The sequence below is a fragment of the Aspergillus pseudonomiae genome (genome assembly GCF_009193645.1).
Source record: "Aspergillus pseudonomiae strain CBS 119388 unplaced genomic scaffold BDV37scaffold_64, whole genome shotgun sequence".
In the NCBI taxonomy this organism is placed as follows: Eukaryota; Fungi; Ascomycota; class Eurotiomycetes; order Eurotiales; family Aspergillaceae; genus Aspergillus; species Aspergillus pseudonomiae.
Window position 1 is genome coordinate 141,190 of NW_022476056.1, and position 25,555 is coordinate 166,744.

Sequence of the window (25,555 nt, forward strand, 5' to 3'; positions counted from 1 at the left end):
CTACTTTACACTCCACACTAAGATAAAAAAAAAAAAAAAAAAAACCAAAGCTTTACAATAGATACATTTCAGTCCGAATGTAAATCATCTGGCAGTGATTGCGCTGCATGCACCAGGCATCCCCTAAAAGTTCCTGTGAACTTGCATATCATCTGGCGTAAAATAGAACAATGACGAGAAATGAAATCAAGCCCAAGTCAAAACAGACGCACTATTCGCCCAATGCCCCGATCCCAAATCGTCCCAATTATTTTTTGTTTTCTTTACTATACAGGACCATAAACCAGGCTCAGATAATCATGTCACGACGCCGCTCCCTTTCCTTTATCTCCCGTAGAGTCATCATTAGCCGTAACTCTTCGTCGATCTGTACCTAGATTGTGATGTGGGTTGTTGTTGTTGTTATTGTTGTGGTGATGGTGATGGTGGTGATGATGGTGGTGGCCGTTGTTTCCGGCGGCCTTCTCCTGACGAGCTTGATCAATGGCAGAGCGCTGAGCAATGCTGTCGTCGTGGCTCTTCCAGACAATGTTGGTATCGATCGGGAAGCCCAGCAGACGCTTGATCGTTTCCCTGCGCTGCATTAGAAAACAGAACGAAAAGTTTTCAAGGCGAGCCCTGAAAAAGAAAATCCAACAATAAAGCTTACCGGATCTTGATATTGCGCCCACCGTCAATCCTGGTCCAGACACTCAACACGTCCTCGCCACTCCGTACGCTGAGGACAGCACCGCAAACTTCATCACCAGCCTCCGCGAACTGGTCACCAACCATAGCTAAGAGAAGATCCTCCCAGTACCGATCAGCAACACCCTTCTTCAATCTCACCACCCACTTCCCACCCTTCTTGTTGGCATCATCTTCCCATACAGGGCGAATGCCCTTTTTAAAGATATGATAGTCGGAAACAGTGGGTAGAAGAGAAGGCCGCTTCAAGTGCGAATATATCGACCAGAAACTTTCGACCGAGGATATAGATGCAAGGGGGACGGTTGACTTTTCGTAATCGGAGTATTTAGGCGTGGGTGGACGGTACCAAATGATCCAGGTGGATTTCAGAGGGTGTTCTCTGATGATAGAACTAGCGGCCTTCGTCTTCGTGCCCTCCACCGAGTCGTGTTCCGTCGGGTTGTCTCGTTTCTCGAGGGGCGTCTTGAGGTCGGAGCCGCCGGGAGTTTTGGGGGCACCGAAAGACGCAAAGGCGCCGGATCCCAGGCCGAATGCAGACGAGGCGTTCGTCGACGGGGAGGACACACCGCCCGAAAGAGGAGATAGAGCGTTGAAGGGATTCGATCGACCGTGGGAGCTATCAGGACCAAAACGCTTTGTGCGGGGAAGTTCGACTTTGGCACCGTCTTTGCCGTCTGTTCCCGTCATAGACAGAGACAACTTAGAGGAGCTGGAACGCGGTGAAACGATCAGCAATGACCCCTCGAAAAATCACCAATGTACAAAAATGGAAAAAGGATGAAGAATGTTTAAAAAAGAAAAAAAAAAAAAACAAAAAAAAAGAAGACGACGACGTATACGTACTTGGATCGGCGAGTCCAAAGATTTGCGTTATCCATGATAGCTACCTAATGAGACGGCTCAGAAAACGAGCGGTCATCAGGCAATAGAACGGAGAAACTGGCGGCTTAACTGCGTAGGGTAAAAACCGAATGATACCGTATATCTGGAAAGCGCTAAAATGTTCAATGCAGACGAAAGGCAGATGGTGGCAGTTCGAGAGAAAAAGGCGGAAGAATAAAAGCGACTAATATAGTAATTAAAACAAGATGTTGAGCAAGAACAACGGAAGCTAAAGAAAGGGAGTAGAAATCGTGATCGTGATCGTGAACGTTAAGCAGAGGTGGGGGGGAAGAATGCGGATTGCAAGATTGAACTGGAAGAACTCAAGTCACTGTCCGCTCGATTGGAAGAAATGGATAATTATTGCCCTTCGCGTTTCGTCCATTTCTTCGAGCTCCTCCGCCCTTGTCCAATCACCGTCGAGCCCCGCTCTCGGCCTCCCGCACCGTCGTTTTTCCTTCTTTTTTTCCTTTAAATTCCCTTCATCCTTCCCTTTCTTTTCTTCTTCTTCACAAAACCCAAGACCACCAACTCAAATCATCGCCAGCTGCAACGTTTTTTCTACTCCACTGCACTGGCGACTCCGATGAGTGTGTCGAGAACAACTATTCAAACCCGCTTCTAAAACCATCATCACGAGGGCTTCTCGGCTTCCATGATGCGGTGATGACCTGTATGACGGGACATACCTTTTCCTAATTAGAGAATGTTTGATATTTACCTTTTGCATAAAAGCAAGAACGACAATCCACCACCATGGTTACTGCCGTACATGGTTGGTAGCTATCACTCTGGTGCGTTCACTTCTTTTCTGCCAATTCTCGGCCGCCGCCGTGCTTGAAAACACCAGTCCATGAGGAAAAAATCATTCTCTGGTAAGCCGAGGTGCTCAACCGCTTTTCTACACTGCCTTCTTGGCTAAGCTGGTTGAGTGTGAGGTTTCAAAGGCAAAGTCTGATCTGTTGCACTTGGTTTCAATGGCATATGCCGAGCTGTTCCGATTGGCTTTGGTCATTAAATACTGACCAGCAAATAGTAGATTGATTGTATTGCTCCCTCTTTGGGACGTCTAAATTGTAGAAACATAACCGATGTGTACGAAAATATAAAAACCAGTGCATCTCGAATAGGAGAAATTCTATACATTCGCTACACTATAATAGCTCCTGTGATAATCACAATAAGCATTGGATATATGCTGTCAGAACGCGTGACCATAATTCTTATCGTGGAAATTTTTTGAAATCAAGTCCCCACGCAAATATTGCATCCCAGTGATGCGACGCATGTAGCCGTTTTTGACCTATTGTTCCGTAGGCTGTGCTGAAGATTGCGAGTCCTCGGCGTCTTGCTTGGCACGTTTCGTTTCTCTCTCGCTGGGTGGAGCTGAAGTACCAGCCTTCCGTTTCTCTTTGTCTCTCTGATACTCAGCGCGGCGAGCTTCCCTGTCCTTCTCTTTGCGGAGTGCTTTGGATTCAAATTCATGCCAATCGCCCTCAATGTTCTCCAGTCTAGTATTCTGTTAGATAACACACTTAGAAAGTACCATACCACTTGAACACTTACTCAATGGCTTGTTGGGGCCTAGGCTCCTCCGAAGCAAAGTACGGATGTGCAAGTATCTCCTCAGCAGTTGGCCGTGCAGTCGGGTCATAACGGAAAATTTGAGAAACCAAGTCCAGAGCCGCTGGGGTTAGGATCCGCCCATACACCTCCTCAAAAACCCTTCTCTTTCGTTCAGTCGGGCGCATCAGCTCGAACCAAGGCATCTCAACAATGTCTGGCCATTCTGCTCGTGTCGGAGTCCCGAGACAATTATAGAGCTTCTCCATTTGGCTGATCTCGCCCCCCTCGCCGGGGAAAACGGCTTTCTTTGTGAACATTTCGACGTATACGCAAGCCGCACTCCAAACGTCAACTGCCGGTCCGTACCTGGTTTCACCCAGGAGAAGCTCTGGCGGTCGGTACCATATAGTGATAACACGATTTGTGTAATCAAGTTGTCGACTTTTTGAGAAGAATCTGGCCAAACCGAAGTCGGCGTATTTTAGTTGTCCACGGTTGCTGATAAGAATATTGGCGGCCTTGATGTCGCGATGCAGCACTCCACGATGATGAAGGTAGCTCAATCCTTCGAACATTTGCTTTGCCAGGTCCTTTTTATGAGCTGCCGTAAGTGTGAAAGTCGGGTGATTAATGAGACCAGTAAGGTCATGGGAGAGATACTCAAACACCATAAAGCACTCATTCCTCTCTACCATGACTTCCAGCAAGCTCACAACATTGTCGTTGCGGAGGTGTTGCAGCAACTTGATCTCGCGCACAGCCGTGACAGGGAAACCATCTTTCTCGCCCTCCATTCGTATCTTCTTCAATGCCACCTTTCTCTGGGTATACACATGAATTGCCTTGAAGACCTTTCCATACGTACCAGCTCCAATAACAGATTCATTTCCAGGTTTCCGGTAATAAACAGAATCCGATTTAGCGAATTCTTCAGGAAGTATGGGACGTGGTTTCGGCCGTGTCAGAATTTTAGGTTGTTTCTTGGGTTCCGGAGAACGATCCCGGCGGCGTTCAGGACGGAAATCCTGTCGTCGGTCACCTCTTCTCCTGTCATGGCGATGATCAAAACGATGATCATCCTTCCGACCGTCGCGCCTATCCCTAGGATCACGGAACCCGCGCGGATCCCGGAAATCGCGCCGGTCATTACGCCCCCTGTCGCGATCTCTTTCACGATGTCGGTCTCTTTCTCTCTCACGGTCCCGCTCACGACGATCAAAACGTGGCTCAGGCTTGAATTTGGGAGGCGGACCACTCGCCATCCGATTACGCGGAGGCTCGGCCACCCGGGCAGGTGGCTCTCGGGCCAGCATCCTTTGTGCCAGATCCGGAACGGGTTTCGGAGCAGGGGCTGGAGTTGTCTTCGCCTTGAAAGCAAAACTGATTTTGCCTCCCTTATTTGGGTTCGTAGAGGTATCAGACTGTCCTATGTTCGTAGGTAGCATTTTCTGGGCATCGTCGACCTCTGACTCTGGCTTTTCCTCGCCTACCGGGCGATCTTGGCCACCAAGCCTGAAAGCAATATTACTCTGAACAGGACCAATAGATGTCTCATTTTCCGAAGCCGTTGGAGGCGGAGGGGTTTGTGACGTCTGCCCATGTGATGTATGTGGGCTATGAGGCCCCCGACCCCGGGATCCGGGACCACTCCACTGATAACTGGTAAAATTACCCCGGCCACGCGGGGAAGGTGCATTGCTGTAATTTTGGGAGCCTGAAGCAGAGAATCTACGGCCGCCTCCTTGGTTCTGATAGTTTCCGCGATAGCCTGAATGGCCTCCACGAGGACCTGTGGGAATATGGTTCGCAGACGGATGAAATTGGCTTTGGCCTTGATAAAAGTGGCTCTGTGGACCAGTCGGCGGCTGTCTGTACGGAGGAGAACGACTAGACATTGCACCCAGGTCAGCACTTTTGGAAGAGTTTCTCTATAAGACAGGAAGAAGAAGAAGAAAAGGGAAGGAGAATTAGAAGAAAGAAGAAACACCTACCCGGGGTGAGGAGGCTGCTGCCCATTCCAACCGCCCCGTCCACCCGAATACGGAGAGGTAGATTGTGGGGAACCATGGTAGGAATTAGACGGGGTCACGTATTGCGGCGAGGTCGAATATTGTCTGGAATCAAGATGCGGACGGGGGTTTGAGCTCTTGGTGTCCCGTGCATCAGATGCCCGCATCCCATGCATCGAAACGGACTCACGTGGGGCATCTCCATCTACCAAAGCACCAGTATTCTCAACATCAAAGCTTGGAATTGGGCCAGGGGGGGACGGGGATCTGAGAGGGTTATCTGCAGACCGAATTGGTCTAGCCGAATGCATAGCTATAGATTCCCGCCGGGAGGCAATAGATAACCTTGAGCCCACCGACTCTGCTGAATGGCGAGATACAGATCGATGCCGCGGGTCGCGTTCAGTATCGTCTTCAGGGCGAGGGCTGTGCAACCGACGACGAGGGTAGTTGTAAGATTTCGCACCACGAGTGGGAGACTTCGAGTGTCTTGGGCGGGAAGAACTTCGTCGACCAGCCTCGTCCTTCCGGCGGTCTCTCCCTCGTCGTGGTGACCTTCGACCCGACCTACCGCGACCTGGGAAACGTCCTCGGCCCCGTTTATGTGGAAAACTTCGCTCAGAGTCGTCACCCGGCCGACTATACGGGTGGCGAGGAGGTTCTTGAGTAGAGTGGCGGGGATGCAGCCCAGGTGAAGGACTTCGTGTTCTTTTGCGTTTTGATGGAGGGGGTGCAGAGGGAGATTGATCTCTGCGGTAGTCCCGCTCGATCGGCCTGTCAACCTCCAGAGAATGGTGCGAATCTAGATCGGGATGCTCAGTCGGTTTGGGCGAAGAGTGACGACCAAAGTTCTGGCTTGGTTGGAAGTCTGACGTTGGAGGACCAGGGGAGGCACGAGCCGACACAGTACCAGGGGAAAATTCACGGTGTGAACGGTGTTCTTCGTTATCCGCTTGCGCGAAAGAACGCGGTGGTGGCGACCGTCCTGGGTGATCGGGTCTACCCCCTTTGGGTCGGCGACGACGTTGTCGTTCACGGTATCTCTCCCTCCCCCTATCGCGGTGCGATCCTCGAGATCTGTGCCTTTCCCGATCTCGTTGGTCTGTAGTGTTGGTGGAGGCTCTCCACTGGTCTCTCAACACCGGACTCCTACGGGACCCAGCCATGTAAACTTCTTCAACTGCATCTGGTTTAAATAAATGAAGGTAGGGAAGCAGTCGGAATCAGATGGTATGGACCACTGAGAGATAGAAGGATTCGCATATAGATAATAAGCGCAGGAGATTACGGTGGAGCCTATCGTTCGTCTAGTCTGCCGGTCGTGTTGACCGCGTTCACTGAATGCTTTCCTGTCGGGTAGTGCGGAGGCCTGGTTTTTCCGGGGTGGAAAGAGAATAGCCCTGTATCTGAGAAAGAACAGAACGTCAAACCTCAAGAACTTTCAAAATCAAAAACGTTTAGTAGATAAGAGGGGTTGGCTTGTTTTCCTTTCTTCTTTTCTATAAGGGGAAGACGCACCTCGCTGTTTGGGTGTGGGCTTGGGTTCTCTTCCCTTCTCCTTTCTTCTCTTTTCCTCTTTTTTATTGAGTGCATACGAATAAAATCAAGGTTGTGGTGACGGCAATCTACTTTCTTGACAGGCATATTTTAAGTGGTGGTCCTGGCGGGAGGGAAATCAGGTGGGCGACTGACGGGCGGCTCGTCAATCGGTCATTCCCATGCTGGTCTCCTCATTCTCCGGTTCTTTTGCCTGCAGTGCGGGTTTACTACGATAGTGGCCAACGGTCGCGCAACGCAACTGACAGGCAAGAGCTGCAGTCATGGATCAGAAACGCTCGGATGCCTTGAGCCCGAGGCAAAGTAAAAAGCACAGAATAGCCACTTAACACAGTCTGGGCTTCCTTCAGAGCGTTGTGGTCTTGGCTTCAAGACTAATGTCGACGTGTCGATCAAAGGAAGCTATTCTTTGCCCTCAGGATCTCACTCGAATAATCCTGTTCTTCCCTTTGCTTAATTCTTCTTCTTCTTCTTCTTCTTCTTCCTCCTTTCGACAAGTCTGGATATGTTAGTCTTGGTTGACATATGAGTTCTTGGCTTGTTTTCTCTCTGGCCATCCCTCCCACCCCAAATCTCTGAGCTTCTCGCCTTCGTAAGGTTGTCTCCAACCGTGGATAGAAGTGAATATCTCTTCGCTTCGTAACACACAGGCCTATCTACGGGATGCAATAAGCCAACAATGAAGAAATGACAAATAGGCAGATGAATCTGCCACAGCAGGATTTCGTCATTGTTGGTTGCAAAATCCACAAGGTGGTATCCTGATCTTGTTAGTATGCAGTGATGGAGTGATTGCCGGATGCCATTCAAGACATCTAATAGTCCCTCACTGCGTCGCACATTAAGGTCAAACGGGCGAGAAATAAAGAGATACAACAGATCCCCAACAATGATGCGTAGCATGTAGATGTTGCAAGGGCACTGCAGAACTTTCTTTCGGTGCTTCAGTCAACCAAGATATAAATCTGTCTCGCCCAAAAGAAAGACAACAACAATGTCATCTGTGTTTTTACTTGAAAATAATCACAAATATGAGGCACTCCCAGTCATGCTCCACTTCAATGGGTAGCAGCCAGGCTTGCAGTAGGGCGAAAACACTTGTAAGATCTACCAATATGGCGAGGTACGCCTGGTCGAACTGAGGAATAGCCAGGCTTTATTTGCGGACAATTCACGCTCATCCTCGACCTAGAGCGATTTAGAATCAAGAACCCGTGGGGATGCATACCTGACGAAGGAACTTGGCGGAGCTTGCGAAAAAGACCGGAATGGTCACCGGGAATCCCGCAGAGCACCTGTTAGTAGTTGTATCGAAAGAAAGAAGAGAAACAAGTAAAGGCGTATTGTAGAAGAAAATATCTTTTAAGGTCTCTTGCCCCTGGAAATGTCTAGATTTATTGCCTAATCGAGACGTATATGGGCGCGAAGTGTTGTTGGCTCATGACGTGTAAATGGGCGGTGGGGATGCGGATTTAGTGAGTAGGTCGGGACCAACCCAACAAACCGAGCATCGCGGTATCGAGCAGCTCTGGTAGGGTCAGGCATCACTAGGCAGGCCATACAATCCTATCCGGTCGATCACGAAGCCTGATCGATTACCACATCTCAGGGTGGGGGCCCAGGGCATGCAAGCTCATCGCATACGATGTTTAGGCGAATTTGGTGGGAGGTCGAGGTTACTGTAGGCTTGGACTTGGAGTACTGAGTGCGATCCACGTGATCCGGCGGGCCGCGGAGGAATTGGATCCACTGAATGATAATGCCTCAGGCATAAACATATTCCTTGGTGTATGTTATCAATGAAATGTGTAACCATAACTCATATAGTTTGATTGTAGTTATAACATTTTTGAGAAGTGGATGTGCAAAATTTAGCCTAGCTCAAAATCCTATCACTTATTCCTCTAGCTGTAAATCCTCTCAATCTGGCATATATAACCCCTGGTACAAGGGGCACTACTAGAATTATCCTGACAGTATAGTTGATGGTTATTGGCAATAGATTCCTCTGATCTTTTTGTAGGCAACTTGAGTTAGGATTACATATAAATTAACATGTTAGGTAAAGCCCAGTATCTCATTGTTCGATATTACAACAAACATAATAACGAACTCATTTGCCTAATTCTTGGTAAATCTATAAATTATTGCATCTTTTCAGGTAGCCTGTACCCATTTAAACAAGATATCGATTTGTATTAGTTTTTAACAAAGCTGAGATTGAATTTTCTAAGCGCCGAGTGTTTTAGTGTACATGAAATACCAGATCATCATGCTGCTAGTGCAATCGTTTACCATATTTGGTAAAACTGGGCTAAAAAGAATTCATGTCATCAGGGCAGTGAATCAAAATATTTCCCCACGTATGTTCGAGAGGAAAAAAAAAAAAAAAAAAAAAAAAAAAAAAAAAAAAAAAAAAAAAAAAAAAAAAAAAAAAAAAAAAAAAAAGAACAAGGTCCCATTACAATCTCCCTATACAAACCACCATCCCACAATCTCACATCAGAAAAAAAGGCCGACGCACGGGTCTTGGCTAAATGTCGTTGATGTTCTAGTCAAGACCCGGCTAGTTCAATCTGACAACATTTTGCCAGTCTATACCTTGCGCACCCGCCTCACGTTTCATTTCTTCATCCCACGAAGTAGCAGCTTGAGTGAACCGCGAATAGTAACGGGCCCTATCACCAGTCAAGAAGATATCCTGGTACATATCACCAAGATTAAGCTGCCTCCTGGCCATTTCTCTCAAAATGAGCTCATCGGGCTGGATGAATTTTGTGACTCTTTCGTGTCGGCCATATCCTTCATACTGAAGTGCTCCAACCTCCTGAGGAGGAACTCCATAAACGTACAGGTCAGTCTCATGTGGCAAAGGAGTATACTTCCAACGGACAAAATACTTGAGAGTCTCGAACTCGCTTCGAAGAGCAGCATCCCTCAAGACGTCCCAAAGCACGGTCATAGTAGGCTGAGCCATCAATAAATGGTATAAACGGCCCGTGATACTCTCACGTTTCTTCCTCAACAGCATATCGAGCTGGGCAATGAAGATCATTGCGAAGAAAAGTTCGATATCTTGCCACAAATTGCGGTTCATCATCGTCCATTCACGACGCCGGTTGTCGGGGATATCCATGATGAACCAGAGCTTCTTGATTACTGGCTCACATGGCTTTGGCAACCAATAGCCCGCAGCGAGCATATTTTCCATGATTTTCTTGACCGTTTTCTCGCGGTAGATGATCATTTGCAACCAGCAAAAGGACGGTGCAAGGTTGTTTTCGCCTACAATGTCGCGAGCAGGAATAGACTGTCGCCTGGCATTTGTGTTATCGATGCACAGCCTCGAATAGCATCTGAACGGAAATATTTGCGAGGATTCGGGAGCGTCCCTCGTCGCCTGGCGTTTTATGATATCAAAACAATTCTTCTTCACGAAGCGATTAAACGGCTTGGAGATCGAGAGTAAATTGATCAATTCTTCAACGTTGAGATACATTGTGAGCTCCAGAGATAGACCTTGATGATAAGTGAAGGCTAGAAGAATATCAAAGCCGTTGTGTGGGAGGCCTGTGGTATTCGAGCTCTTGTTACTGGTATCCGGAGAAATAGTATTACTATTTAATGGCAGAGGGCTGATCGAGCCACGAGCTAAGGTAGGGAAAAGCTGAAGCCGAGGCTGTGATCTATCCTGCTGATGAGGCACGGCAAGATGGCTATTTCGCTGCGTGGGCCGTCGAGCCTCTACCCTTCGAATCCGATCCCCTTCAGAGGGTTGACGGGGTCTTTCACTAGCATGAGGCTCAGATTGACGTCCACCCGAAGCACTTGATCCCTCGTGAGATACGGTATTCCTGCCTTGAGAATTTTCGGATCGAACCCGGGCTACCGGTTGCGTTCTCAAACCCGCGCCAGGATTGCTGCCGCACCTGGAGATTGGCTGCCTCTTAAGAGATATAGGACTGCGGGAACCCTGAGTTGGCTGAGCAGGAAGTGGGTGAAGTACGCCAGTGAACCTTGCAGGTGGGATATGAGGGATTGAAATACCGTTGTTCGTGATCTGCACCAAAGAAGGATTGCTTGGCCTGTTCACGATACCCTGATTACCGCCCTGGGTCTGGCCAGTTGTGGGTGGCCTCATTGGTATCAAATTCTCAGGCGCAATTCCTGCTAGCAGCTGCTGCCGGAGTAGGTATGCCTGCAGGGCCTTATCTGAGGCTGTCATTGTGTCTGTCGAAATCTGAGCTGGAACGGGTCTTGAGCTAGAGCTGGATCGTCTGACTGGCTGAGCTGGGTTCGAAATAGACGAATACATGGAGATATTGGTGGTTGGATCAATGCTCTGCCTAGCATGTGGAGTGCTGCTTTGCATCGAGCCTTGTCCCCTCGAAGGGGTAGAGAGCATAACCAAAGTCTGAGCAGCTTCAATATCTTTATCATCTAGCGCCTCCATCCTCGGTCACTTCGTCACGACTTGCATCAATAAGGAGCTTTGGAGGAGATAGTATGGTCAGTGATCTGGTGGGGGTACAACTTCGCAAGTGTTAGTATGATTTGGAACACCAACCTTTGAAGCTTGATGAAGGACGGTTACTATTGATACTTGCTGAGCAACTGGAAGTATGAAGTTATCACCCCGGATTCAAATATTTAAAGGCAGGTCCAACTCTCGTCTAAGACAGAAGATAAATTAATTTTGACATTAAAACCCTGGAGTGAATATGTATTTCCTGTAAGATAGCTCAAAGCATGGCATCCAGTGAATCCAAAATATATCAGTCTTAAGACAGTGAGCACGGACCTAGCACTCAAATTCACAGAATACACACCGCTATGATGATGCAAATGCAGAGAGCAATAAAGCCCCAGTAGCTATTTCAAAGAGTGAATCACTATGCCAACCAGTCCTTGCTCATACTAAGGAGTGAATTTCAGAAGTTGGGCTGCGTCGACAGTCTCCACTGCGGTATATTCCGGTTGCTATAGATGCTAAATGTCCACTAACAACAAATGTATTGAGAAAATGTAATTGCTAGCGTGAAACAAAGATAGTGTTGAACCGACATTGAATATCGTCTCATAACGTAATGAGTTCATATGCCAATAGCTGAGCTGAGCTGAGCCGAGCCGAACCCTATCAGGAGGAATGTTCTCCCTCACCCTTCCTCATTCCGTGTGCCCTCTATTGGTTCTGTATGTATTTCCACAAAAGCAACCCGAGTAATATGACAAGTATCGTGCATGGTCTGCTGCAGCGAAATGAAGAAATTCAGGGTGTATCCAAGTAGTGTTTATAGGAACAAGAAGAATATAGAATAAAAGAATAAGAGATCTGCCAACCGTGTGGCTCGGTAGAAAATCAGAACAATCAGAACCAAAATAACCTGTTGAGAGGTAAACCGCCCCTAACTCCGTTGAAATCATGAATACCATCCACTGTTAAAAAGAAGGTAACAAGTATGTGTCATAGACATAGAAGACATTATCTCCGGTGCAAAAGAGTCAAGAATTCCTCCCTGGTCTTTGCGCTAGATCGCATGCATCCCAACATGCAGCTTGTTGTGGTGGTGCTGCTTGTTTTTTGCACCCCGCGCATCACCATACAGAGGTGCGAGGATTCCATGACGACACCAACGCCTAATGGCTTCAAGACGTCCGATATGGCGAGTGCGACTTGTTTGGTAAGGCGCTCCTGCACTTGTAGCCTCCTGGAGAACATTTCCGCCAGGCGCGCCAATTTAGAAAGCCCAAGAACACGGCGATCGGGGATATAGCCGATATGCATCTGTGGTGAAGACAACTGGTCAGCAATGTTGCATGGTCCAAATCTAAGACGTTGTCCATACCTTTCCCATAAAGGGAACCATGTGGTGTTCACACAGAGAGAAGACCTCGATATCCTTGACAATAACTAGCTCATCGTGGTCCTCATGGAAAACAGCTCCATTGACCAGATCCCTGACATTCTCCTCGTAGCCTTTGGTGAAGTAGAGCATGGCTTTCGCATATCTCTCTGGGGTTTCCCGCAAACCTTCTCTTTCCGGATCCTCTCCAATACACTCTAGAATGGTTCTCACTGCTCCTGCCAATTTTTGAACTCGTTCTTCCGTTTCCTCGGGCGAAGATTCCAGCCGCGCCCTTGTGCCAGGACCTATTGGGCAAAAATAGTTAAACGATATGTTCATTGGAACGTTAGCCATGTCACTTACAAGGCCAGCTCAGCCCATCAAAATCGATTGGAGGATATAGAGTGTATGGACTTGCTGGGCGGCTAGCTGTCGATGGTGGGCTCAAAGCCCGGGTGTCATCTCTTGAATCACCGGGCACGTCATTCAAAGATGGCCTAGAAACTCGATTAGTCACGATTTGAATGTCAGGGTGTACAAGCAACGTACTTCACCGCGCGTGAGTCAGTATTCGATTCTTTCGTGACAGGCGTAGATTCATCGACAGGGTGTACAGCTGTCTCTGGCAAATTGAACTCTGCCGGGACGCGGGGGGCAAATGAGGAGCGAATAGATGAGTTGAGACTCTCCCTTTCGCGAGCACCACGAGAGTTCATGGGGGAATTAAGAGAAGAGCTCCCGTTCAACAGACGAGGTGGAACAGCGGATTTGGGCTTTGAGCCTTGGGGAGGAGATCCAGAACTCATGGTGGAGGTGGAGGATGGTAGAAACAAATGAGTAATTAGTTAGGTAGTTATGTGGAGGGGGGAATTAGTCCGCCGATGGAATTGTGCCGGCCAGGGCTTTTTAGTATACAGATGATGGAGGAGCAGGCGACAATTCAAAATCTTGGGTTCATAACAGTTGCGGTAATTATAAAAAATTATTCAGGCATGCAATAATGAAACATATTTATGATAATTTCGAGGAGGGGCAGAAAAAAAAAAAAGAGCTAAAGAGGGGACGCCGTTTTTCAATGGCGACATTCTTGACGGGGCCGATTGAACGATTGGACCTTCTCCGGCGCCGATCTGATTTCATATGCTCACCGCCTGCGGGATCGGCCAGTGACGGCCAGTCATGTTGTTGCAATCTGCTGACTCCTCGGTCCCTGTATGGTATTATCAATACCATTTACTATAACTAGGGATATCAACAGCAATGATATAAGTTAACATGACTACTAACTAGTATTTACTTCCCGTAGATGTACTGCCATGACTAGCAAAATATACATTTCTTCCAAAATTGTCTATTTAATTTCATCCACACCTCGTAGACTTAAGACTTTCTTCATTCATGACTTTTAGTACTCAGTCCATACTGCTAGTACTACTGGTACCGTAATTAAGCATGTATGCTGGATGTACTTGCATACATCATTGTACGGGGTGCAGCGGAACTTAAGCTTGTCCAACGGCGCTATGACTCGGGACGTTTCTTCCCATCGTCCCTTGAAGCTCTGACTATCGGGGTACCAATCGCCCTAGGATCGGTCTCTGATCTTACTATACCTTATACGAGCTGTACCAGACATCTCCGACTCGGGAAACTTATACTCTTACAGGCTGTACCATCCACCCTCCAGACTAGGTTTTCTTTAAGATGATCGGGAAAATATGGAGCTGATTCGTTCCTGGAAACCCCGCGGATCCAACGCTGTGGAGCCAACTCGAGTTGCGCTTCATCCCTAGTAGTCACATATTCCCTTATCCGTATGAGCCGGGAATATCTTCTCTATATTGATAGTTAAGTCTAATGGCCTTAAGATGTTGTTCTAGACGAAACAAAGAACTGCTCTTTCTCTAGGAACTCATATAATAGACACAGTGACAAGGTTGGAAGGAATATCCACCCCCGCTAGCTCTGTTAAAGTAGCACCCTGAAATATCCGATACTTAGCGTCCTGGAAAAGCTATTCAAGCTCGGAAATGCATAGTATGTGCACAATTGAATCTAGTAAATAGCATTGAGGTATTGATGCTATCTATCACTCAGCTTGAACAGGTAACTGTAGTTGGGTGGTCTTTTCCTCTATAATAATCTATCCTCATTGTCTAAAGCGCACTATGATCTGTGTGATCATTCAGTACTATAGTAGGGAAATGGTGTATAAGGGCCTACTACTCATAAGTCTTAGTATTAGTAAGGACGCCATATAGTTACACTAGTCCTGCAACCCAACATAACAATCTGCTCAGTTAACTAGCGGGCGGTACCTAAAGTCGATCAGGCCATACACCACATTCATGCTTAATGGATGACCCTTCTTCTGGTGCGTATATGGGCGCAGAGAAATAGCGGCGGGAGAAACCGGGCATTATCGGAAATGGTAAGTAGTAGCATCCCCAGTGTAGACGTAATATCGCGCGAAGCAGTACTCCGCAGTGGTGATAAAATGCATTGGTTACGCGAGTGTTCAGGAAGTGTGGTCAGGCTGTAATACTGTTCTTCTGGTAATGACTATCAATACAGCGGATCTTCAAGCTCACATGACTCTTTCTCATTGATATCTTCGTCCTATCTGCAGCACTTGTACAAGATTCCGGGATACTGTCGCATCAGGTAATAAAACCCTCGAGATATTGGATATTAAGATGAAATTAATCAGGCCTCCAATTCCTCAGTTGGCACATCCTCCAAGTCCTTACCAACAATGGCATCAGCAACCTTCCATACCTGTAACAAATTGTCTTCAGCGGCAGAACACAGAACCCATGGATCGTTAAGGTTCCAGCTGAAATCGGAGATACGGTTGGTATGGCCGCCGTGCATGAAGAGGCTGAAAGAAGGGTAAATTAGCAAAACAATGTTAGTAAAATGAAAAGCACAACTAGAGTAACATACAGCTCAGGGGGTCCATCTTGTGCATCATCAGGAGTTTGCTCCTCGCCACTCCGGCTAAGATCCCAGAACATAATTTTACGATCATAGCTTGCACTCGCCAAGACAGCTTCCTCGAATGGGTGCCAAGACAAGGAGGTTACGGAGTCGGTATGGCACTCGAGTGTGTGCAGTTTAGTCTTGAGATTACGCAGATCCCAGAGGCCAATGGATTTATCAGCTGAACCTGTCGCGAGAACGGTTTCTGCAGCAGGGTTGAACGCAATTGCGTTGATTGCGTCACGATGTTGGCCTTCCGCAGAAGCTGCCGCACGGCTTGTTTCCGCTTCTCGTATGTCAAGGATTTGAAGGGTAATATCGTCGGACACTGTGCCAATGAGAGAAGAATGAAGTGGGTGATACTGAACGTCGTTGACAATCGACGAATGATGGGTGTATGTGCGAGTTGGCTTCAACGCCTTATTGCCTTTCGTGTACGTGGTTAAATCCCTGCAAAGAGAGTTAGTTATCAGACAGTAGACACAGTGACTGGAGAACCGTGCAATTACCAGAGTCGAACAGTCTTATCTTCACTACCAGTGACGAGGTGACCTGCGGTGTGTGGGCTCCAACTAAGACCAAATCCTTCCTTCGTGTGACCTAGAAGCTCCATTTGAGGGTTCACTGTGCCCGTAGGTAGACTGGGGTGTTTCGAGCGATCCCAAATCATCACCCTTCCATCTGTACACATGGTGGCAATCACGTTGGGGTTTTGAGGTTGATACCGCGCCTTATTTACTTCGCCTTTGTGATCAATCTTTTGAACAATATTGAACTTAATTTCCATCGGGGCCTTTTTAGAGCTACCGCCATAGCCACCAATTTCCCCACGCTCCTCATCGTAGTCGTCCGGGTTAGGAGCCGAAGGGTTGGGAAGTTGCACATGAGCAATCTGTAGATAGTTTTGCGCGTCACTTGAGGTGTGTGTACCAAGCAGCAATCGATGAGTTGAATACGGCTTGTCGGGAACCCTAGAAAGGTTAGATTTCATGTAGAACAGCCAACAGCAGAATAGGCGCATACTCTTGCTTGTCAGGTAGCCATTGTGTTGTAAGAGTAGGCCATTCTAATGCCGTACTAAGAATCATGTCATATAAGAAAGGCGCATTCTTCTTCCAGGTTTTGTATTCTGATTTAAGCCTTTAGCCTCATAACCGAATTCGGAGAACGAAGCTTAGTCACCTTCATTAATGACTTTCTCCTCGGTGCGCTCTTCCTCCTGTTCTTCCTGCTCCTCAATAAATCCTAAAGCGACGAGGTGTTAGATTCGTTTGCGCAAATAGAAGTGGAACAGAAATCGCACCGTCGTCGTAGGGCTCCATGATGAGCTTAGGAGATCACTGTAAGATAGAGAACAAGAACAGTGTGACAGGGAATATTGATTAAGTAACTGTACAAAGTACACCACAAGAGTGAGAAAAGACGATGTTATGCGAATAAGAGCTGTGTAAGGCCAAGGTTGACAGAGCTTGCGGACTGAGCTCCCGCTTGGAGAAACGCGACCTTCCCGTTGACACCGCGTTAATGGGCGCCAGTGAGAGCTAAGCCATTTTCGGCGATCACGGCTTGGCGCCATCATCTCCATCCTTAGACCTTACGACCGTTGACTCGGCAGAGTCACCAAACCTCACTGCTGACCTTTACGATTCCTAAAGGCGCTCTCGCCTTCGTTTAATGTTTCTTTCTGTTTGGAACATCGTTTTGTTTCTTTTTAGTTTGGAGTCCCACATTCTCTGAGAATTCGCAGTCGGCTATTCTTGTCCGTACGACCGCATCTTCCCATTCATTGAATGATTTGCCTCCGAATTCGAATACTTCTTCGCTTTTTGACGACTACGACGACCACCACGACAGGCTAGATACCTTCGCATTTTCTTATCTCTACAATATAGTCTACAGAGGATTTCATTGTATTGATTCATCATGGGTGTTCCTAAGTTCTTCCGCTGGCTGAGCGAGCGGTATCCTGCGATCTCAATGCTGATCGCAGAGAATCGGATACCTGAGTTCGACAACCTGTACCTTGACATGAATGGTATTATTCATAACTGTACACACAAAGATAGCGACTCCCCTACTTTTCGGATGACCGAAGATAAGATGTTTATCGCCATATTTAATTATATCGAGCATCTCTACGGCAAAATCAAACCCAAGAAACTCTTCTTCATGGCGATTGATGGTGTTGCCCCTCGGGCCAAGATGAATCAACAGCGTGCACGACGATTCCGGACAGCTTTGGATGCTGAGGTTGCGAAGGAGAAGGCCATCAGCCAAGGAATTGAGATGCCCAAGGAGGATGCTTTCGACAGCAATTGCATTACCCCGGGCACGGAATTCATGGCTAAATTGACAGAACAATTAAAATATTTCATCAACAAGAAGATATCGGAAGATAAAGACTGGCAAGGAGTCGAGATCGTATTGTCAGGTCATGAAGTACCGGGAGAAGGTGAACATAAAATTATGGAATACATCCGGCACGCGAAAGCACAGGCAGGCTATGATCCCAATGTTCGACACTGCCTTTATGGTCTCGACGCCGATTTGATCATGTTGGGGCTCCTCAGTCATGATCCTCACTTCTGTCTTCTTCGTGAGGAAGTGACCTTTGGGCGCCAAGTCCAGAAAAAGCCCAAGGAACTTGAGCATCAGAATTTCTACCTTCTACATCTGTGCATGGTCAGAGAGTACTTAGAATTGGAGTTTCAGGAGTTGGAGCGGAACGACGTTTTGGGCTTTTCTTTTGACATGGAACGGGTTATCGACGACTTCATTTTGATGGCGTTCTTTGTTGGAAACGACTTTTTACCTAATTTGCCTAATCTGCATATCAACGAGGGTGCGTTAGCATTCCTGTTCAAAGTCTACAAGGAGATCTTGCCAAAGATGGGCGGGTATATCAACGAGCAGGGCGTTATCAACATGGAGCGTTTGGGTATGCTTCTTGATGGCTTGAGCGATGTTGAATTCCGCTTTTTTGAAGCTGAGTACTCAGGCGAGCGATGGATCCAGGCCAAGAAAAATGGCGGAGAAGACAACTCCGAATCCCAGGAGAGACCTAAAAGTCTTACAATTACCCCAGCGCAGAAGAGTCTTCTGAAAGAGGTCAAGAAGTATGTGCTCAACCGACCTGAAAAGGCGGCTGACCCTCAACCTCTTGATTTCCCTCCCACACTGCCTGCTCGAGATCGCAAGTTCTTGGAGCAACTTGCAGATGACCTTCGGCTGCCGTGGACCACCGAACCAGACGAACATGGGGAACGGTTTATCAGATTTAAGCTTCCAGCAAGGCAGGGTGACGATAGTGACGATGAGGAAGACGAAGAGGCATCCATGGCCGTTCAACGTATCATCCGAAAGTACGAGAATGCAAAGGTTCAAGAGCTCTCTGCTGAAGACGCCCAGAAAGCCGCCGAGAAGAAATATGAGGAAAAATTCCAAGAGTGGAAAAACAAGTATTATACAGGAAAGTTTGAATGGGGGTTGGAAAATCATGACGAAATGAGGAAATTAACGGAGAACTATGTGCAAGGTCTCCAGTGGGTTTTGTACTATTATTACAGAGGCATAGCGTCCTGGCCGTGGTTCTTCCAGTACCACTATGCCCCAATGATCTCTGGTTTGTCTTCCTACCGCTCTTCAAATAGTCTTCACTGACTTGCTCTAGATGTTAAAAAGGGCCTGAAAGCAGATACGAATTTCCAGCTTGGTCAACCCTTCCGGCCTTACGAGCAGCTTATGGGTGTTTTACCCGATCGAAGCAAAAAAATTGTGCCTGCTGCCTACCGGGACTTGATGACTTCACCGGAATCTCCTATTGTCGATTTCTACCCTCGTGATTTTGAGTTGGATATGAATGGAAAGAAGATGGAGTGGGAGGCAGTTGTCAAAATCCCATTTATCGAGGAGAAACGCTTGCTGGATGCTCTCAAAACGAAAGAGCACCTATTAACTCCGGAAGAAAAAGCACGGAATGGCTTCGGTGCTAGCCTTAAGTTCACCTACTCGCCCGATGTACAGTTTATCTACCCATCGTCTTTGCCTGGTGTTTTCCCAGATATTTCCAATTGCCATTGCATTGAGAATATCTTCGACTTGCCTACTATGGATGGTCTCGAGCCCTACATTGGTCTGGTTGATGGAGCTCAACTTGGAGCATCAGCATTAGCAGGTTTCCCAAGTTTGAAGACTTTACCTCGCGTTGGCCAATTAGGCTTCCATGGGGTGTGCGTCTTCCAGCAAGAGAGCCGCAACGAAAGCATGGTCATCACATTACTTGATCCTGGAAGCAGGTCAAGTAGCGTATTGGCTAAGCAGAAACTCGGACAGCGTGTTTTTGTGGGTTATCCATTCCTACAAGAAGCATACGTTGTCCGCGTTTCCGATGAGCTTTTCGATTACATCAAGCCTGAAGGGGAGGAGCATGTTGTAAATATCCCCCATACTGAGGCTCAAATCGAACAATGGAAGAAGAAAGCCGACAAAATCGAAGGAACGTACAGTAGGCGGCTTGGCACGATCATTGGCCCTGTTGAGGCGATGGTACACGTGCAACTACTGAAGGGGTTGCTCAAGACCGATGAAGGTGCTACAGTGAAAGAGTTCGCGGATATCCCGGGGCAAGAAACCGATTACGCTCTTCAGCTCGTCGTTGATGAAGTGATCAATCCTGATGAACGTTTCATTGAACGTGATGCTCTGCCTATCGAAGAAGAATTCCCCGAAGGCTCTCGTGCATTCTTCCTAGGAGAATTCAATTACGGTAGGCCTATGCATATCACAGGACATAGTAATGGCAAAGTGAACGGATTAATCGCTGCCGTTAAGGGTCGGGAACCTGAGTTTGGAAAGGAGCGTGCTAGGGATGCCGAGAGGTTTTGTCCTTACATGCCCTCTTACGCGATTGCACGCAGTCTGCAGCTGAATCCCTTAGTATTGGCGAAAATCACTTCGGCCTTCTCTGTGGATGTGGAGGGTCAGCGTGTTAATCTGGGTCTCAACCTGAAGTTCGAGGCGAGGAAACAGAAGGTTCTGGGTTATTCACGCCGTGGAGACTCCGGCTGGGAGTTTAGTCCCAAAGCAGTTGAACTACTCCAGCAATACATGATCAAGTTTCCTGAATTCATCGCTGGTATCCAGCGTAACCCTCAGGGTGATCGTTATAAGCCAACGGATTTCTATCCTGAAGAGACCGCCCTTCTAAAGGTCAAGGAGATTCGTGAGTGGCTCAAATCTATCGAGGCTAAGAATTTCGAGAGAGTTCCTCTCGATGCTGAGCAGCTCGATTCCGACATTGTCAAGTTGATCGAGCAGGATGCGGACCAATTAATTCAAAGCCAGCCCGCGATGCAAGCAAAGAAAGTTGGAGGGGTTCCACGAAGTGCTCTTCTCAGACCATCTGATGTGGAGCAGAGACTTGGGAACCAGACATTCAAACTTGGTGACCGTGTTGTCTATGCCCAAGACTCCGGTAAAGTGCCCATAGCCACTCGCGGAACGGTCGTTGGTCTGACGCGGACGTCACGGGCCCTTCTCCTGGATGTTGTTTTCGACGTTTCGTTCATGAGCGGAACCACACTAGGTGACCGATGCTCTCCATTCCGGGGACAGACGGTTCTTTCATCTTCTGTCCTTAATGTTTCATACCGACAGCTACTCGCCACAACCCGAGCAGCCAGCAGCCAGCAAAGTCAACCATCGCCTTTGACAGTTGCGGGCTATGGCGCTCCTTCTGGGCCTGATGGAAAGGGGCAGCTGAAAGAAGCTTCAGCCCCTCCACCTCTCAGCCACTCTTACCGAGGTGCAGTAGCAGGTATGGGCAACGGTCGCGGCAATGGTTTCCCTCAAAGAGGCCGAGGTGGTCGTGGCGGACGGGGCGCCTCTAATGGTGTCGGGCCGCAGACAACCCTACCCTTCCGGCCACATCCCAACGGTGGAGAACAGCAAACGGATGGATCATATCGCGGAGGCAGAGGGAGAGGTCGCGGCGGCATGGCCCGCACGCGAGGAGGATACATCCCTGTGGATCCCAATCCAGATGCGGGTGTAGTGAAGCACAATCCGAACTTCCGGGCACAGAATTACTCACAAGTTCCCCCACCTAAGAACTTGAACAGCCGTGGTGGGCGTGGTGGGCGAGGAAACCCTCGGGGGAGCCATCGCGGCAGAGGTGCTAGTACAGGGAACAATCAGGCTTGATTCTCCCTGTGTGTAGCTGTTGCCTCTTGATATTGAAACAAATCTGAACCTGAAGTGGTCTGGACGAAATTTAAAAAAAGAAAAAATATGCATTGAGTTTATTTCTCACCTTAAATGCGAATAGAGGCATGGAAGCCTACGGAATATACAAGCATCAAGATGAACCTGTATATACTGTACCATAGCCTCCTACTAGTATCGGAGTGAACTTACCCGAGGTAGCAACAGACTAGACCCAAAGATGACTAGTCACTAGTGGCCTTCCCCGCATAAACGCATCTCCATTGAGCTTGATCAAGTAGTGCGGAGATGGATAAATATCCGAGTAGTCGTAGTTCATCCTCTGATAAATAAATACTGAGCCATATACAACGTAACCTACCAAAGCCTAGTAATCAACACAGTCGTCCAAACCCCTTAACCTGAAACAGAATCAACCATGACCTCAATACCCAACTTCGACAACCTAACCCTAGACCCCAAGGGTCCCGTAGGAAACGCATGGGGCTTGTTCCCCAGAAATGACATCGGCATGCTGAACCTGCTCACTCCAGAAACCGTCCGGCAGGCAGCGAGCGAAGAGATTCGCACGGGGGTTCGGATTTCGCTCGATCTAACATTAGACCGACTCAACCACCCGAGTTATGGACGCAAGCCGTTCACCCGGGAGATGGTGAATAAGGCGCCGAGAATTGTGAATGATGATATTTTGATGTTCAATACGCAGACAAGTAGTCAGTGGGATGGGTTCCGGCATTATGGTATGTGTATCCGTGTCTCTTTGGAGTGTTGTCAATGTGTTGGGGATGGTCACAATATTTGACGTTAGGGTTAACTTCGGGAAATAAATGTTTTTAGGGCACCAGGAATTGGCCCGTTACTACAAGGGACATACGTTAGAAGAGTTGCAAAACTCACCAGTTATCGGGATCGATTGTAAGACGATTTACTACTCATCAGCACCGAGATTTATACCATACTAACACAATGAAAAATAAAAAGCATGGGTAAACAACGGCGGTATCGTAGGCCGAGGAGTCCTCCTCGACTATGCAACCTGGGCGAAAAAGAACACAATTCCCCTAACCCCCTTTCAAACAACCAGTATCCCACTTTCCTCTATCAAAAGCATAGTCCAAGAAAACAACATCCAATTCCGACCCGGCGACATCCTCTTCGTCCGCACCGGCTTCACAGAAGCCTACAACAACCTTTCAAAGGAAGAAGAAGCCGCGCTAGCCCAGCGCCCCAGCCCCGATTTCTCCGGCGTCGAGAACGGTGAATCCACGCTGCGCTGGCTGTGGGAGAACCAGTTTGCCGCAATTGCCACCGACTCGCCGAGCTTTGAGCCATCACCTGTCGTCAGGGAGGATTCACCGGCGGACACGACATTGCATCAGTGGTGTCTTGCAGGGTGGGGGATGCCAATCGGGGAGTACTTTGATTTGGAGGAGCTTGCAGAGTATTGCCGGGCGAATGGAAGATGGAGTTTCTTCTTGTCGAGCGTGCCGCTTAAGGTGAGTGAAGTGAGCTTCGGTGGGGGTTTACAAGGTGGGTGCTGATTGATGTTTTAGGTTCCGGGGGGTGTTGCGAGTCCGCCTAATGCGGTTGCTATTCTTTGATATGCAAGGTGAATTCATTTGCTGGAGTCGTGGAGGCTTTGCTTTGCAAGTGTGTGTGCATTGAAGACTATTTCCAGACTAACTCGAGGTGGGAGCCAAAGACAGATAACAAAACTCAATATCAATCAATGTGAATGTATGGTTCCAGTCCAAGCAATACATTGTATCGCATCGAGCCCTAAGTAACCTGTTCCGACATAATACCAAAACCGCCGCATCAGATATCAACGTTCTTTTTCTTGATGAGAATCTTAGTACTCATGCTCGGCATAATCTGCTCTCCGTTCACGATGTTCTTTGGTCTTTCGGTTTGACCCTCCTCAAATTTGAGATCATACTCAGCCAGGAGTCGACTCATGACGGCCTTTGCAATGACCACACCAAAGAACGGGCCAGGGCAAGCTTGTCCACCAAATCCGAAGTGTAGGTTGGCGGGGCTGACATCAGTAAGGCTTCCATCTGGGGCATCAAGGTCGTTACACCAACGGAACCCGTCGAAGATAAGTGGGTCAGGAACGACAGCTGAATCGCGAGACATAGGTCCGGATGGGAAGCAGATATGAGTTCCTTTGCGAAGAGTGACTCCATCGGAGAGGGTAACCGGCCGTTCGAGGACGCGTTGGGCGGAGACTGGCATCGTTAGTCATTGGTTTATGAGCAAGGCTTTCAGGGCGCGGAGGATTGAACAAATGTGCATAAATAAGAAATTTAGTACTTACCTTCAGAAGGTGGGTTCAGGCGCTGTGACTCGCGAAGAAAGCTATCCAATCGACGCTGGGCGCCAAAGTTACTCAACGAGGCCCTAATCCAGCCGTTTCTCAAGGTCTCATGTATTTCATCTCTCAGAGGCTCAAAGTACTCGGGATGGACCAGCAGGTCATACATAGCATGGGTGATGAGCATTGTGCTGGTCTGAACGACAGCCAAAGCCATGGTGATCATCAGTCCATATGCCAAGTTCATGGGGTCTCTGTCGGAGTCATTGTCCGCCAGATCCATCATCCACTGCAGGAAGTCATCTTGTTTCTTGTAGGATGGTTCATTGAGCTCACGTCCCCTGCGGTGCTGGATAATAGGCACAATAAGCTGTTCTGCGATCCATCGGAGTTGCATTTCTAGTCTCCGGACACTTGGAAGGAACGGAGCTATCAGGCGACGGAGGTACCTTGGAACGAGCTGTAGTTTCTTGACGGTAATGCACACCTCGTATGTACAATTGGTCATAGTGTTGATCCATTGCTCGCTTCTGCAGAGCCTTTGGCCGATGATGATGCGGGATGTCGAGTGTGTAACGAGCTTGAGGATCATATGGTACAAGTTGACGGACACATACTTGCCTTCGCAATAAGGGACTACAGCCGAGAAAGCATGGTGGAGTTCAAAGAGTAGCCGAGGGATTTGACGGTCTATGATCTGGATGTCAGCGCTGATGCTCGGTATCTAATGAGATAGGTGATGCAGTCATATATTGTACGCATTTCAGCCCTCTTTCTACATACCTAAAACTGGATTCAACCTCCCCGAAACGGTGCGCACCGGCAACTCACTGTTTATGAGTATGTTGGTACATCCTCCTAGAATATTCTGGATGGCGCCTGGTTAGCTGGATACATCTTATCTGCCCAGTAACGGGTGGATGTGCTTACCTTGTACTTAGCACCGACAAGGCTTGCCTGACGTGAATGAACATCTCCAAGTTCCTCAAGATACCGCTGAGGTAGGATGACTAGGTCTCCATCCAGTTTGAGAATCCGGAAGGGCTTGGACTTGTACTAAAATATAATCAGCACTTATGAGCCTTTCAACACAGATAAAAACATACATTTTTGTATCCAGAGTAGATCAGAAAAGGCGCCTTAACGACATAAAGGATGCGGTTGAGAAATGGAGGCAGAAGCCTGAAGTGCGTGACCGTAGGCAGGCTGGGCTGGCTCGCGTTTGCAGTAGAGCGCTCCTTGATAAAATAAAAGGCAAGGAGGCCCACAAGGATAGAGACGCAGTGCCATACGAGTCCCATTTCTTTCAAATATTCCATGTAGTCCATTATGATTAACTTAGGAGCCGTGGGATGAATCAGGAGCTATGAGACTGAAGATATGGATGTAGATGCGCAGAGAAGATTTGTCTTTTCATGAACACAGTCAAACACAAGGTTGGAAGAAAAGAGAGAGAAAAATTGAGTAACAGACAGGTCAATATG

The 25,555-nt window shown here is 47.9% G+C and overlaps 9 protein-coding genes across 9 annotated transcripts; 2 read left to right on the plus strand and 7 right to left on the minus strand.

Moving 5' to 3' along the window:
* Nucleotides 1-24: 24 nt before the first annotated feature.
* On the minus strand, nt 25-2,027 carry BDV37DRAFT_255103 (eukaryotic translation initiation factor 4E). The gene is made up of 3 exons (XM_032082695.1): nt 1,534-2,027; nt 650-1,399; nt 25-573 (listed from the first exon to the last, which is right to left on the minus strand). The coding sequence occupies exons 1-3, from the start codon at nt 1,566-1,568 to the stop codon at nt 303-305; spliced, it is 1,056 nt and encodes a 351-aa protein (XP_031938756.1). The 5' UTR covers nt 1,569-2,027; the 3' UTR covers nt 25-302.
* Nucleotides 2,028-2,875: 848 nt separating this feature from the next.
* Nucleotides 2,876-5,458, minus strand: BDV37DRAFT_273688 (putative protein kinase; the record flags this gene model as incomplete). Its single annotated transcript, XM_032085105.1, has 3 exons — nt 2,876-3,083; nt 3,139-5,007; nt 5,130-5,458. The coding sequence occupies 3 exons, from the start codon at nt 5,456-5,458 to the stop codon at nt 2,876-2,878; spliced, it is 2,406 nt and encodes an 801-aa protein (XP_031938757.1).
* Nucleotides 5,459-6,974: 1,516 nt separating this feature from the next.
* Nucleotides 6,975-7,856, minus strand: BDV37DRAFT_182446 (uncharacterized protein). The gene has a single exon (XM_032079506.1). The coding sequence runs from the start codon at nt 7,605-7,607 to the stop codon at nt 7,158-7,160; it is 450 nt and encodes a 149-aa protein (XP_031938758.1). The 5' UTR covers nt 7,608-7,856; the 3' UTR covers nt 6,975-7,157.
* Nucleotides 7,857-9,270: 1,414 nt separating this feature from the next.
* Nucleotides 9,271-10,929, minus strand: BDV37DRAFT_273689 (uncharacterized protein; the record flags this gene model as incomplete). Its single annotated transcript, XM_032085106.1, has 1 exon — nt 9,271-10,929. One exon carries the CDS (start codon nt 10,927-10,929, stop codon nt 9,271-9,273), a length of 1,659 nt encoding a protein of 552 aa, XP_031938759.1.
* A 742-nt stretch (nt 10,930-11,671) lies between these two features.
* Nucleotides 11,672-13,453, minus strand: BDV37DRAFT_182518 (GTP cyclohydrolase I). The gene is made up of 4 exons (XM_032079508.1): nt 13,100-13,453; nt 12,914-13,047; nt 12,551-12,855; nt 11,672-12,489 (listed from the first exon to the last, which is right to left on the minus strand). Exons 1-4 carry the CDS (start codon nt 13,354-13,356, stop codon nt 12,187-12,189), a joined length of 999 nt encoding a protein of 332 aa, XP_031938760.1. The 5' UTR covers nt 13,357-13,453; the 3' UTR covers nt 11,672-12,186.
* Nucleotides 13,454-14,780: 1,327 nt separating this feature from the next.
* On the minus strand, nt 14,781-17,017 carry BDV37DRAFT_255118 (WD repeat RBAP46/RBAP48/MSI1 family protein). The gene is made up of 6 exons (XM_032082696.1): nt 16,836-17,017; nt 16,715-16,777; nt 16,556-16,661; nt 16,042-16,503; nt 15,497-15,982; nt 14,781-15,431 (listed from the first exon to the last, which is right to left on the minus strand). The coding sequence occupies exons 1-6, from the start codon at nt 16,852-16,854 to the stop codon at nt 15,257-15,259; spliced, it is 1,311 nt and encodes a 436-aa protein (XP_031938761.1). The 5' UTR covers nt 16,855-17,017; the 3' UTR covers nt 14,781-15,256.
* A 148-nt stretch (nt 17,018-17,165) lies between these two features.
* BDV37DRAFT_255126 (chromatin-binding exonuclease XRN1) lies at nt 17,166-22,008 on the plus strand. Its single transcript, XM_032082697.1, has 2 exons — nt 17,166-19,154; nt 19,203-22,008. Exons 1-2 carry the CDS (start codon nt 17,456-17,458, stop codon nt 21,731-21,733), a joined length of 4,230 nt encoding a protein of 1,409 aa, XP_031938762.1. The 5' UTR covers nt 17,166-17,455; the 3' UTR covers nt 21,734-22,008.
* A 164-nt stretch (nt 22,009-22,172) lies between these two features.
* BDV37DRAFT_296259 (uncharacterized protein) lies at nt 22,173-23,355 on the plus strand (the record flags this gene model as incomplete). The annotated part of the gene is made up of 4 exons (XM_032090075.1): nt 22,173-22,494; nt 22,592-22,669; nt 22,736-23,250; nt 23,308-23,355. 4 exons carry the CDS (start codon nt 22,173-22,175, stop codon nt 23,353-23,355), a joined length of 963 nt encoding a protein of 320 aa, XP_031938763.1.
* Nucleotides 23,356-23,572: 217 nt separating this feature from the next.
* On the minus strand, nt 23,573-25,399 carry BDV37DRAFT_296260 (cytochrome P450; the record flags this gene model as incomplete). Its single annotated transcript, XM_032090076.1, has 5 exons — nt 23,573-23,985; nt 24,075-24,761; nt 24,855-24,939; nt 25,002-25,127; nt 25,178-25,399. The coding sequence occupies 5 exons, from the start codon at nt 25,397-25,399 to the stop codon at nt 23,573-23,575; spliced, it is 1,533 nt and encodes a 510-aa protein (XP_031938764.1).
* Nucleotides 25,400-25,555: the final 156 nt, after the last annotated feature.

Bases quoted from the DNA above. Each gene is read 5' to 3' on its own strand.
- BDV37DRAFT_255126 (XM_032082697.1), top strand. From the start codon at position 17,456: ATGGGTGTTCCTAAGTTCTTCCGCTGGCTGAGCGAGCGGTATCCTGCG. The intron at 19,155-19,202 runs GTTTGTCTTCCT...GACTTGCTCTAG, and splicing joins CTATGCCCCAATGATCTCTG to ATGTTAAAAAGGGCCTGAAA.
- BDV37DRAFT_182518 (XM_032079508.1), bottom strand. From the start codon at position 13,356: ATGAGTTCTGGATCTCCTCCCCAAGGCTCAAAGCCCAAATCCGCTGTT. The intron at 13,048-13,099 runs GTACGTTGCTTG...TCGAGTTTCTAG, and splicing joins ACTGACTCACGCGCGGTGAA to GCCATCTTTGAATGACGTGC. The intron at 12,490-12,550 runs GTATGGACAACG...TCTTCACCACAG, and splicing joins TGGTTCCCTTTATGGGAAAG to ATGCATATCGGCTATATCCC.
- BDV37DRAFT_255118 (XM_032082696.1), bottom strand. The intron at 16,662-16,714 runs GTGACTAAGCTT...GGCTTAAATCAG, and splicing joins GGAGAAAGTCATTAATGAAG to AATACAAAACCTGGAAGAAG. The intron at 16,504-16,555 runs GTATGCGCCTAT...TAACCTTTCTAG, and splicing joins TGGCTACCTGACAAGCAAGA to GGTTCCCGACAAGCCGTATT.
- BDV37DRAFT_182446 (XM_032079506.1), bottom strand. From the start codon at position 7,607: ATGCTACGCATCATTGTTGGGGATCTGTTGTATCTCTTTATTTCTCGC.
- BDV37DRAFT_255103 (XM_032082695.1), bottom strand. From the start codon at position 1,568: ATGGATAACGCAAATCTTTGGACTCGCCGATCCAA. The intron at 1,400-1,533 runs GTACGTATACGT...ACCGCGTTCCAG, and splicing joins CTTTGGACTCGCCGATCCAA to CTCCTCTAAGTTGTCTCTGT. The intron at 574-649 runs GTAAGCTTTATT...AATGCAGCGCAG, and splicing joins GGGCGCAATATCAAGATCCG to GGAAACGATCAAGCGTCTGC.